The sequence below is a fragment of the Centroberyx gerrardi genome, chromosome 19 (assembly GCF_048128805.1).
Source record: "Centroberyx gerrardi isolate f3 chromosome 19, fCenGer3.hap1.cur.20231027, whole genome shotgun sequence".
In the NCBI taxonomy this organism is placed as follows: Eukaryota; Metazoa; Chordata; class Actinopteri; order Beryciformes; family Berycidae; genus Centroberyx; species Centroberyx gerrardi.
Window position 1 is genome coordinate 3,961,475 of NC_136015.1, and position 13,380 is coordinate 3,974,854.

At 41.5% G+C, this 13,380-nt stretch overlaps 2 protein-coding genes across 2 annotated transcripts; both read left to right on the forward strand.

The window, feature by feature from the left end:
- Positions 1 to 3,670: 3,670 nt before the first annotated feature.
- On the forward strand, positions 3,671 to 5,271 carry LOC139915038 (nuclear factor 7, ovary-like). The gene has a single exon (XM_071903512.2). The coding sequence runs from the start codon at positions 3,768 to 3,770 to the stop codon at positions 5,205 to 5,207; it is 1,440 nt and encodes a 479-aa protein (XP_071759613.1). The 5' UTR covers positions 3,671 to 3,767; the 3' UTR covers positions 5,208 to 5,271.
- Positions 5,272 to 11,292: 6,021 nt separating this feature from the next.
- On the forward strand, positions 11,293 to 12,678 carry LOC139915039 (nuclear factor 7, ovary-like). The gene has a single exon (XM_071903514.2). The coding sequence runs from the start codon at positions 11,293 to 11,295 to the stop codon at positions 12,676 to 12,678; it is 1,386 nt and encodes a 461-aa protein (XP_071759615.2).
- The last annotated feature ends 702 nt before the right edge of the window (positions 12,679 to 13,380 follow it).

A 13,380-nucleotide genomic window follows, 5' to 3' on the forward strand; every position in this document is an offset into this window, starting at 1 on the left:
CTGGTGACCCTTCTTGAGGCGTTGTGGGCCTAATCCAACAAAACATCGGTGAAGGAGGGTGCCCACTTGATAACCCCAATGATTTGCCTACACTCACCCTGAAACTAGAGTAGGTAGCTGGTGAATGTTGCTGTTAACATGTATTTCCCCTCTACTCTGTTCTTTACGGTAAAATATGGTTTCCCTTGATCGTGGAGACGCATGCGTGTGGGAGGCACTTTTGTGCAGGTGCAGTGATGGCGGTTACTTGAGTGTTATGACTGTGAACCAAATAAAGTCTGTGAAGTAAATAAACGTTGTGTTTATTAGGACTAACATTGGTAGCAGAGGATGGTTGCTAGTTATAAAGTTCTGCCGAAGTTTGATGAAGCCAGGCCATACAAATGTTGGAAAAATGAAGTCAATATCTGGACACAGGTTACAGAACTCGACAAAAAGAAACAGGCCCTTGCTGTTGCTTTGGGGCTTGAAGGAAAAGCCAGGGAAACAGCCATGGAAATACCTGCAGAAGAATTGGACAGTGATAACAGTATGGCAACATTGTTAGCGAAATTGGACGGCGTGTTCCTGAAGGAGGAAAAAGATTGCGCATACGAAGCGTATTCTCATTTTGATGGCATTACAAAAGACAGTTCTGTTTCTATGGCGGACTATATTATCGACTTTGAACAGCGATACAACCGGATGAAAAAGTATAACATGACACTTCCTGATGCTGTGTTAGCCTTTAAGCTGTTAGACACGGCTTGTCTAGATGAAAAAAACAGGCAACTAGCATTGACAGCGTGCACGGAATTAACGTTCTCCTCTATGAAATCAGCACTGAAAAGAATTTTCGGAGGAAAAACGCCAGGCTCATCAAACGGAATACAAGTGAACCAAGACGTAGCGTTCTTCACAGAACAAAGTCCGCAAGGAAGAGGTAAACGGAATGTAACGTTACAGAGTGGACAACAAAGGCAACCATTACCGGGTACTAATCCATTAGATAAATTCGGTAAGAGGTCAAGATGCGCCATTTGTCAGAGCACATTTCATTGGGCCATTTCACACGTTTCAGCGCAGGAAACATTGTGAAAACAAAGAAGTCCTCTGAAATAGTCAACTCCTTCATTCACACATGGATAAGTGTCCATGGTCCTCCCCAGAGACTATATAGTGACAATGGTGGTGAATTTAATAATGAAGAGATCAGAGACATGGCAGAAAACTTTAACATAGAGACAAGAACAACAGCGGGATACAGTCCCTGGAGCAACGGGCTACTGGAAAGACACAATCAAACACCCACCGAGATCATCCAGAAGGTGAAACGAGAAAATGGATGTGACTGGCACACTGCTCTAGACTGGGCCCTTATGGCTAAGAACAGTATGCTCAATGTTCATGGCTACAGTCCACATCAACTAGTATTCGGACAGAATCCTAACCTCCCCTCTGTATTAGTTGATAAGCTATCTGCTCTAGAGGGTACTACTGTAAGTACTAGGGTAGGAGAAGGGTTCCTGCTTCTAGGAAAGCATTCACTCAAGCCGAATGTTCAGAGAGGATAAGGAGGGCACTGCATAAGCAGCTCAGAAATATGAGACAGGAGACAAAATATATTACAAACGAGCAGACTGTACAGAGTGGAAGGGACCAGGGGTAGTTATTGGTCAGGATGGAGCTGTTGTATTTGTAAGACATGGTGGAATTCTTGTTAGAGTGCATCACTCTAGGCTTTGTAAGGTGAACACACAGGATCAGGATAAGCAAACTGTACAAGATGATGCAAACAGAGAGACAGAAAGTGAGAAAGGCATCGTAAACAATGCAGCAGATAGCCTAACTCAGATAGTGAACAGAATACAGACAATGAACAGGTACATCAGCACAGTTACATTGAAAATCTACAACCTCTTCACATGCAAGCAGCACGTGCTATACAGAGGGATGCCCCCCTTAATGAAACTGAAAAAGAGAAGCTTAGGTCAAAAATAGGACAGATCCTATGGGTTGCAAAGCAGACCAGACCTGATGTTATGTTTGATTCTTGTAGTTTGGCATCCAATACAGAAAATGCTACAGTGCAGTCTATTCATGAAGCAAATAAAGTCATCCATAAGCTCAAGTCTGAAAAAGTGACCCTTAGGTTTCAGCATTTGGGAAACAATGATGCTCTGAACTTGATTGTTTTCAGTGACGCTTCTCTTGGAAATCTTCCAGATGGAGGTACACAGGGGGGAACTTTGATTGTTCTCATGGGAGAAAGAGGGAAGTTTTCTCCCCTCTGTTGGCAATCAAAGAGAATTAGACATGTGGTGCGGAGCACTCTTGCAGGGGAAACCCTTGCTATGTCAGATGGAATAGACAATGCCATTTTTCTAGCCATTCTCTTTTCTGAGCTCACTACTAGGAATGCTGAACTGAATGCTCCTTCGTTGGTCTGTGTGACTGACAATCACTCTCTGTTCGATGCCCTTAAGTCGACAACACAGGTCACAGAGAAAAGACTGTGGTTGAAAATAAGCAGCATTAAGGAGCTCATACAAAGCAAGAAAATCAAGAAGGTGCTCTGGTCAGACACAAAAGCCCAACTCGCTGACTGTCTAACCAAAAAGGGAGCATCGGCTCTGGTGCTTTTGAAAGCACTCCATGAAGGACTATTGAAAGCACTGAAAACTTTGTTTGCATAGTTAATATGTTCAGCTTTTGTCAAACTCATTCTGAATACTCACGGGATGTAACTCAAGAACGGTTTTGTTTACGGTCACTGTATGCCTTTGTTTTGGAAGATTTTAAAATGTTAAAAGGTAAGAATTTTTATTATTTTTACTAAAAAAGTATAGGGAGATTGTTAACATGTATTTCCCACACCGAGTAGAGCGCGTACCATATAAGGCTCAGACCTTCCCGCAGCGACCCGAGTTCGAATCCAGCGGCCATTTGCTGCATGTCCTCCCCTCTCTCTCTCCTATACCTTCCTGTCTCTCTCTCACACTATCTCTGTCAATAAAGCCTAAAATAAATCTGCAAAAAAAACATGTATTTCCCCTCTACTCTGTTCTTTACGGTAAAATATGGTTTCCCTTGATCGTGGAGATGCATGCGTGTGGGAGGCGCTTTTGTGCAGGTGCAGTGATGGCAGTTACTTGAGTGTTATGGCTGTGAACCAAATAAAGTCTGTGAAGTAAATAAATGTCATGTTTATTAGGACTAACAGTTGCTGCCTGTCTTATGGTGCTGTAGATTTATGACGGTGTAGCCTGATGTGTTCTATGGTACTCATTGGTATGGTAGTATATCATTCTGTTGAACTCTGAATTGGGCCTCTATATGAATGCTCACCTTGGATTATGGCACAAGGGATATTAACATCATATCCTGTGTATTGATAAAATAGCATTGTCTAATAATGGAATTCTATTTGTGTCTTTTATTATTCTGTTTTTGTCTTCAAAGAAAGGGGTGAAACTGTTCATATACATAAACAAGGTAAATGGATAGAACATAGAGTAAAATGTTAAACTCTGTAAGGAACCACAGAAACAGCACTATCCACTGGTCACAATGTCAGATGGCAGCATTTCCCACCATTAATAGTTAACTCATGACAGAGGTAAGTTAAATTGAAAGTAGATTTTGACATTGTTGAACAGAGCGGAGACGCCATTACAGGGTGTGAGATCTCTGCTGAAAAACACATTTGGAGTATTGTAAGTAGCAAGTTGGAGTGAATGTGATCTGGTGAGTCTTGCTATTGAAAGATCATTCAGATACCAAAGCAAATGGCTGAGAAAACTGCTGTTGTTGAAATCTTCCTGAATTGCCATGTGTGTACAGAGACTTTCAGAGATCCTGTGTCTCTGAGCTGCCTCCACAGCTTCTGTTCCAGCTGCCTGCAAAAATTCTGGGAACAAGCTAAAAACAAGAACTGTCCCATTTGTAAAAGAAAATCATCGAAGAATCAGCTAGCAGTGAACTTTGCACTGAAGGAACTAGCTGACTCCTATGTTGGGAGACAGAAAGCTGGGTCATCTGAGACGGATAAAGGAGGGGAGGAAGTGGAAGTGGTGTGTAGTAAACATCCAGAAGTGCCTAAATGGTTCTGTAAGGAGGAACAGAAAGCTGTGTGTCCTGTCTGTGAGTTCGCTCTCCACCACGGTCACAAGGTGGTTCCTCTAGAAGAAGCAGTCAGTGACCTGAAGGAGCAGCTGAAATCTGACCTAAAGTCTCTACAGGACAAGAGGAACAAATACAAAGAGTTTGAGAAGAAATACAACGAAGTGAATCAACACTCCAAGAAGCAGCTGGTGGCCACAGAGAGGCAGATCACAGCAGAGTTCCACAAGCTCCACCAGTTCCTGAAAGAGGAAGAGGAGGCCAGACTGGCGGCTCTGAGGGAGGAAGAGGAGCAGAGGGGGAAGACTGTCGCCAGAGAGATGAAGATCATTCAGGAGAAGATGTCCTCTCTCTCAGACAGTATCTCTGCTGCTGAAGAAGACCTGCAGAAACACAATGTTCCGTTCCTCACCAGTTATAAACCCACTCAGACCAGCGCCAGAGCCCAGTGCTCACTGCCGGATCCACAACTGGATCCACAACTTGTGTCAGGAGCGCTGGTAGATGTGGCCAAACACCTGGGCAACCTGTCCTTCAGAGTCTGGGAGAAGATGAAGGGGAAGGTCAAGTTCAGTCCAGTCATTCTGGACCCAAACACTGCAAGCCCCTGGCTCTCTCTGTCTGATGACCTGACCAGTGTGAGACATGGAGACACAGAGCAGCAGCTCCCTGACAACCCAGAGAGAAACACTAAGCATCCTATTGTTCTGGGATCTGAAGGCTTCAGCTCAGGGAAACACAGCTGGGAGGTGGAGGTGGGAGATCATCCTAACTGGATTGTGGGTTTGGCTAAAGAGACAGTTGACAGGAAGGGGGAGAGGTATATTTCACCAGAATATGGAATCTGGTGTTTATGGCATCGCAGTGGAAAATACACTAATGTACTTTGTGAGACCATCACAGTGAAGCAGAGTCTCCAGAGGATCAGAGTCCAGCTGGACTATGACAGGGGGAAGCTGTCCTTCTACGACTCTGAGGACAAGACTCACATCTACACTCATAGAGACATTTTCACTGAGAAACTCTACCCATATTTTTCTATTGGAAAGGCTGGTGATGCCAAGACCACTGATATCAAAGTCTGTCAAGGGGAGCCTTCTTTGTGATGTTAAGGGATGTTAGTGAGGTGTGTGTGTGTGTGTGTGTGTGTGTGTGTGTGTGTGCGTGTGTGTGCGTGTGTGCGCGTGACTGTGTTATTAGGGGGGTTGTTTTGAGTTAAGAGTGACATTATGGTTAGTTGTGTGTGGGGGAGAGTGGGGTAAGTTCAGCCTGTGGGTAAGATGAGCATATTTATTTTAAACCATAATAGCACAAAAAGTGGCTCATCTTTCTCTGTTCTCCCTTGCTCTAGAACATTTGCTCAGTTGAAATTTTAATTGTTAAGAGTCTTAAAAATCATCGGAAAAAAAAAATCAAAAATCAAAATGTGGGTTTACATTTAATGCACTGAGCTTTTAAGTTTTACTGATATTTTTTCAGTAACATGACATGTTTTACTATGCAGGATGGACCAGACATAGCTTGTCAGTGTAATGATTTACTGAATGAGTTTCTGTGTACCACTGTCATGAAGCATTGAGGTTTATCACTGACTGTAAATCTCTAAAACTCATCATTGTACCTTGTATGATTGGTTTTCATTGGCCTGCCCTTTATACTCAAGGTCTTACTGGTACACTGTAACCAACAAGGCCATTCTGGGTCTGCTTCCTTATTATTTGTGCTTTTATATCTTCAGAAAGCCTGGTGGAAATTACCGTTTAGGGTCACAGAAATTATTTTTGCTAACTGTCCATAAGGTCCGAATTATATTCGGCAAAATGGCTTTCATGTACTTTTCTTCCTTTTCTTGGAATTCATTGTAAAAATATTCAAAACTAAATAACTGTTTTCACTTGATCAGTTTTAAGAGATTTTTGAAGGATTGTCATGCTTTGTTTAGCTAAGATTTATTAGAAGTGGTGACTACTGCCTTTGATCATACAGTGAATCTTGACATTGGACTTGCCAATTAATTGAGTGCAATTTCTCATGCACTTTGTTGTTTCTCATGTCATTTTGTTGAAATTTTGAAATTTGATGAAATTTTCCTTGAAAAAATTCTCAATGGGACTACGTGGTGAAAACATCATTAAATCATTAGGTGATAGACTGTTCTTTAGATTATAGCTTATTAGCCTGCCCAGCAACATTTTGGTTTCTAATTAAACAACAATAAAGTACACATCAAACATACAGAAAAAATTGCTTGTTTTCATATTTGGGATTTTTTGTTTTTCTTCCATCATCAGTCATCAGTTTTAGTGTGTAATATTCCTGGATCTTCTGGTGAGGTTTTTCAGTTTGTGGGTCTGTTGTTTTACCCTGTGGAACCAAGTGATCTGATATGTTTTCTGATTCAGTCGTTCATTGTGTAACAACAAACAACCACCAATAAAGTCAGAAATCAATTGTGCTTTTTTTCTCTTAATAGACTTCATTTTCATACAATATACAAAATACTAGGGATTTATATCATAGATTGTCGGGCTAAAAAGATAAAACATCTATTCCACAAATAAAAAGGTGAGTAAACTGAGGTTAGGTGATTTTACCCCGACTAGCCTATACTGTACATTCCTGCCTTTATGACTATGAATATATATTGTGAAAATGACATTTGGGGAAAAAAACAATTGCATTTTAATTTAGTTCAGAATCCACCTTACATACAGTATATCTTTCAATTTCATATTGGTATTTTTTTAATCAAAAAAAGTTGCAACACTTTCATTATTAAGGCTTTTATTTTGAAAGTTGTGACCAAAGTCTTGCTTTTTTAATTCCAGCTTTCAAGGTTTTACTTTGAAAGCCAAACCCGGAAGTCACACTTTTTAGTAATTCTGGCTGACTTCACACTAACATAGTTTTTTTTTTCAACAATAAATCTTTATCACAATGACGCTTATACATTATAAGACTGAAAAATTTCAATAAAATGTTTAAGTGCAGTGATGAAGACGAAATCACCAGAGAGACATATAGAACATGGAAAAATAAAATGGCACTACTGACACTGACAAATGACACTAGCATAGTAGGAAGACAAGCAAAAGATGTGCTACTTTATTATCATGGAAGTTTGTTGTTACTTGGTGTAAAGGTGAATAAAAAATGATTCACCTCATCAGCAGTGAAATCTTTTATGGACAGTCTCATGCAGTGTTGGGCAGTAACGTATTACTGAGTAACACGTTACTGTGATTACTTTTTTCAGTAACGAGTAGTGTAAGGGATTACAATTTCAAATTACTAATCCCAGTAACGCTCCGTTACTGCGTTACTTAAACCTGAACCCCCGTCAACCTTTTCTTTTCTCTCCTTTCATTATTTTAGAAGGTTTTTTTTTTTTTCAAATACCTGTTTGTGTTTTTTTCCTCACATGTATCTTAAGGACATTCGCGGGCCGGTTTACGTCAGCTACTAGCTAAAAAAGCAAAACAAAAGATGAAGGGTGAGGGAGAGACGCAGACTTTTAGCAGCTGGAAGTTTTCCCATTACTTTGAATTGATCTCAGTCAAGGATGCAAAGAACATTATCGTCCTTTGTAAACTTTGCGTGGCAGCAAAACGCTTTCCACAGCGAAAAACACAACATCCAATTTATCAAAGCATCTAATATGACAACACAGCAATGCAAAACTCAGGGAAAAACAACCCGACAAGGAGGCATCTACTGCCAACGACTAACGCACTTCAACTAAACAGAAGCTGGATTTCAGAGCAGGACACGCTGGTGGACAGCTACTCGGCAGAAATAGAAGTGATGGATTATTTGAGGTCAGGAGGATATGGGATTGAGACCCTCAACCAGTTCTCGAACATCAAATACATTTACATGAAGTACAATACCCCAACCCCATCTAGCACCTGTGGAGTGGCTATTCAGTTTAGGAAGTTTGCTGCTCACCTTCAGAAGGAACAGACTGTCTGACAAGTTAGAGAAGCTTCTCCTTCTGAGATACAATCGTTTCACTTCTGAACAGCAGGCCTAGCTGTGGTCTGGAGCTCTCAGTGTTCCAATAAAGGGGATCCGTTTTAAAAAGATTTTAGATTTTCTATTGGGAGGAGGGGAGGGGGGGGGGGGGGGTAATGGAAAGTAATGGAAAGTAACTAATTACTGTTTCTGTAGAGTAATACGTAAAGTAATGTGATTACCTTTTAAAGATGTAATAAGTAAAGAGTAATACATTACATTTTCCAAGTAACTTGCTTAACACTGGTCTCATGGAAGAAGGGGAAATGGAGACGATGATAAGATTTTGACCTAATAATCTGATGTCGTTGTGAGGTTCCAGTTCCATGGTTCCGGTTGCAAGCCACAGAAAAAATATACCTCCATCTTCTCTTCCTCTAACAAATCAAAGACCGCAGCCTAGCAAACCCCAACTCATGTCACCGTACTCCTCCCACAGCCCTTATGAAGCAATATCCCCCCTTTTCAGCCCAATACACACACCAGAGTATGTCGAATGGACTTCAGTCACCATATCAACAAGATCTGCCCATTATCCCACCATCAACTGGACAATGTGTAAACCAGGGGCCACAGAGCAAACCTCAACCTACTTTTGGGAGTGTGAATGTGGAGTCTCCTCCTCTGGCTGGTGGTGCTGGATACACACCTAGCCACGTCTCCCCCTCCTCTCCTGTCCAACAGCAACCTCAGTGGACACTTCCACCACACTATAGGGTGAAGCTTTACCTGTAACACCTGTATGGCTCGCTGTCATGTTGCAGAGACACACATGGGAGGCTGAGTAGCGTATTCACTGCGATTAAGACACATGAACAAAATCATTTATGAATACACAGGATCTGGTGAACTAAGCTAGGCTGAACAGTACTGCTCAGTAGTTCAGAAATCATTAATACCAACAGTTAGAGGGTAATGACACAGCTGACAACCAGGACTATCAGAGAAACCACAGCACCTTATCATCCACAAACAATACCCATTCTAATGCTCTATACGAAGCATCTCATGTTAGCCACGCCAACCACAGTGTATGCCCACACTGCTGATCAGAATACACCTCTCATTCTGTCAAACAAGTGGTGTAACCTGACTGAAAACAGACCTCTCAGCAGTTCAGACCACTCTGTAATAAGCTGACCTAGGATTTTGCCTCCATCTTCCCCTCCGTTGTCTAAGTTCCCCGTCTTTTCCTCAGGAGCGATGTGAGTCTGTCCCTGATGCAGCTGCCCATCCTTACAAAGAGCCATCACAGGACGGGAGCATCATGCCGCTGGTGGGGAAAATAACAGCACCAAGACTCATTAAAGGCATTAGCCACTGTTTTAAGATGCTGTAAAGACTCAAGGCATTACTATAGAGTGAGTTGTAATGAATGGAGTCTGTCCCTCTAACCACTGGACCATCTGTCCTCCTCTGACACCAGGCTTCACCTGATGATCTCTCGTTGAATGAACTCCCTCTTTGTCAGCTGGTCGAAATAATAAAGGTACATAAAGGCTGGCTAGAAGCTATGAATCCTCTGGACAGTACTATACTTAACAATCAGGGCGTTTAGCTGACACTCTTATTTAAAGCGACTTTAAAAGACTGAGGAGGCTGCTGTCATACTGAAGGAAACATGCTCTGATACTGAGCCTGAAGCCTCAGGACATCTCTACACTCTGTCTGACTCAGAGTGACTTAAAAACACTGAGGTGAAGCTGCATGACTTGAACCTGGGAGCTTCTGATTACAAGATAGTCTCTCTAACCACTGGTCCAATGTGGCTCTCTAGGTTTCAATACCTGATAACCTCAATTGAAAAGAGTAACACCATGTCAGCTGGGTTCAATACCAAGACTCACAGAAGAGTCACAGACCTCAGATCAGTTCAGACCTGCAGCCTCCAGCAGGCCGGTGGTGTCCAGAGATTGTGCAGAGGTTAAGACTCTCTACTCTGGAGTCACATGTGGGCCGAGAGCCTGGGATCAAATCCCACCAGAGAGCAGTAGCAAGGTGAGTCAAGACACAAGGTGAGTCTTGAACATGGTGAGTCCTGAAAAAATCAGAAAAAAATACTGATATTCTACACTACCTGATGCTTAAAACCTTCAAAATAAAAGCATCAACCAAAATTACATCCAAAGTCACAAAACGCATCTATCAAAATGACAAAACACAAACTGGCAACTAAAACAAGTTCTCACTCTCTTGCATCTCTTGATCTGTCTTTTTTCTTTGATTCTTTTTATAAATTCCTATACTTTTTATTTATTGTGGTCATGGGCTTTATTTATTTTTATTCCATATGAAGCACTTTGTCAACTCTGTTTTTGGAAGCTGAATCTGACACATTTGAAGCAGCTCCAAATGAAAATGAAGTAAGTAAATGAAACTTTTTTGTTCATTTTGTGTTATAAATATTTTAGGATATGTATTTATCGTTCTACGTTTTTATTTTTTTCATTGAACATTTTTGTGTATCATGAAGGTGTAAAGATTCAGTGTTGTATTTTATTCTTAGTCTTTCTTTATTTGTTTGCTGGCTTCTTTGTTTCTTTTGAAGAGAAATCTTTTCTTAAGCATTTTGGAGGTTTTATTGTCATTTCACCTACACAACCTAGATTTTTTCTCCTTCTGTGGTTTATCATTTTTATATGCACAAATAAAGTTCATGTTCATTCTCACTGTAGTTGGAGAATGCATTGATTTTTAATGAACTGTTTCAAACAGTTGAGTTGTAAAACACTGAATGAATATGATGACTTTCTGTTAAAATATTCCAAGAAACCTATAGTCTTGTCTTAGGCCTAGGTATTTCTGTGGTGCAGCGAAAAAGACTGGAATCCTATTTGTATCTTTTAATTTTCTGTTTTTGTCTTCAAAGAAAGGGGCCTGACCAGTGAAATTGTTCATATACATAAACAAGGTAAATGGATAGAACACAGAGTTAAATGTTAAACTCTGTAAGGAACTACAGAAACAGCACCATCCACTGGTCACAAAATCAGATTTACACTCATGACAGAGCTAAGTGAAATCGAAAGTAGATTTTGACATGAACAGAGCGGAGACGCCATTACAGGGTGTGAGATCTCTGCTGAAAAACACATTTGGAGGATTGTAAGCAGCAAGTTGGAGTGAATGTGATTTGGTGAATTCTGCTATTTAAAGAGAATTTTGACACCAAAGCCAATGGCTGAGAAAATTGCTGTTGTTGAAAGTTTCCTGAGCTGCCACTTGTGTTCAGAGACTTTCAGAGATCCTGTGTCTCTGAGCTGCCTCCACAGCTTCTGTTCCAGCTGCCTGAAACAATTCTGGCAACAAGCTAAAAACAAGAACTGTCCCATTTGTAAAAGAAAATCATCGAGGGATCATCTAAGAGTGAACTTTACACTGAAGGAACTAGCTGACTCCTATGCTGGGAGACCCGTGGAGAAAGTGCAGGTGGTGTGTAGTAAACATCCAGAAGAGCCTAAATGGTTCTGTAAGGAGGAACAGAAAGCTGTGCGGCCTGTCTGTGAGGTCGGTCACAAGGTGGTTCCTCTAGAAGAAGCAGTTAGTGACCTGAAGGAGCAGCTGAAATCTGACTTAAAGTCTCTACAGGACAAGAGGAACAAATACAAAGAGGTTGAGAGGAAATACAATGAAGTGATTAAACACTCCAAGAAGCAGCTGGTGGCCACAGAGAGGCAGATCAGAGCAGAGTTCCACAAGCTCCACCAGTTCCTGAAAGAGGAAGAGGAGGCCAGAGTGGCAGCTCTGAGGGAGGAAGAGGAGCAGAGGGGGAAGACTGTCACCAGAGAGATGAAGATCATTCAGGAGAAGATGTCCTCTCTCTCAGACAGTATCTCTGCTGTTGAAGAAGACCTGCAGAAACACAATGTTCCGTTCCTCACCAGTTATAAACCCACTCAGACCAGCGCCAGAGCCCAGTGCTCACTGTTGGATCCACAGCTGGTCTCAGGAGCGCTGGTAGATGTGGCCAAACACCTGGGCAACCCGTCCTTCACAGTCTGGGAGAAGATGAAGGGGAAGATCAAGTTCAGTCCAGTCATTCTGGACCCAAACACTGCAAACTCATCGCTCTATCTGTCTGATGACCTGACCAGTGTGAGACATGGAGACACAGTGCAGCAGCTCCCTGAAAACCCAGAGAGACACACTATGTATGCTGCTGTTCTGGGATCTGAAGGCTTCAGCTCAGGGAAACACAGCTGGGAGGTGGAGGTGGGAGATCATCCTGCCTGGACTGTGGGTTTGGCTAAAGAGTCAGTTGACAGGAAGGGGAAGAGATATGCCTCACCAGAATATGGATTATGGTGTTTACTGCATGACAGTGGAAAATATATTGATGTACTTGGTGAGACGGTCCCAGTGAAGCAGAGTCTCCAGAGGATCAGAGTCCAGCTGGACTATGACAGGGGGGAGCTGTCCTTTTACAACTCTGAGGACAAGACTCACATCTACACTCACAGAGACACTTTCACTGAGAAACTCTACCCATATTTTTCTATTGGACACGCTGGTGATGCCAAGACCACTGATATCAAAGTCTGTCAAGGGGAGCCTTCTTTGTGATGTTATGGGATGTTAGTGAGGTGTGTGTGTGTGTGTGTGTGTGTGTGTTATAGGGGGGTTGTTTTGAGTTACGTAAGAGTAGCATTAGGGTTAGTTGTGTGTGTGGGAGAGTGGGGTAAGTTGAGCCTGTGGATAAGATGAGCACATTATTTTAAATAATAGCACAAAATATAAAAAGTGGCTCATCTTTTTTGTTCTCCCTTGCTGGAGACATTTGCTCAGTTGAAATTTTAATTATTAAATATCATCGGTTAAAGATTTACTGAATGACTTTCTGCGTACCACTATATCATGAAGCATTGAGGTTTATCACTGACTGTGATGCTCTAACTCATCATTGTACCTTGTATGATTGGTTTTCATTGGCCTGCCCTTTACACTCAGTGTCATTGGTTCATTGTAATCAACAAGGCCATTCTGCCTCCTCATTATTTGTGCTTTTATATCTACTTCTTATATCAAGGGTCACAGAAATAATTTTCACTAACTGTCCATAAGGTCCGAAGTGAATTAATCATCAGATGTTAGACTGTTATTTGCCTGTTCTTTAGATTACAGTTTATTAGCCCAGTCAACTTCATTTTCATACAATTTACATCAGATTGATGCTACTTACTATGATGTATGGTTAAAATACTAGGGATTTATATCAAAGATTGTCAGGCTAAAAAGATAAAACATCTATTCCACCAATAAAAAAGG

Excerpts from the sequence above, each read along its gene's own strand:
- LOC139915038 (XM_071903512.2), top strand. The coding sequence starts at position 3,768 with ATGGCTGAGAAAACTGCTGTTGTTGAAATCTTCCTGAATTGCCATGTG.
- LOC139915039 (XM_071903514.2), top strand. The coding sequence starts at position 11,293 with ATGGCTGAGAAAATTGCTGTTGTTGAAAGTTTCCTGAGCTGCCACTTG.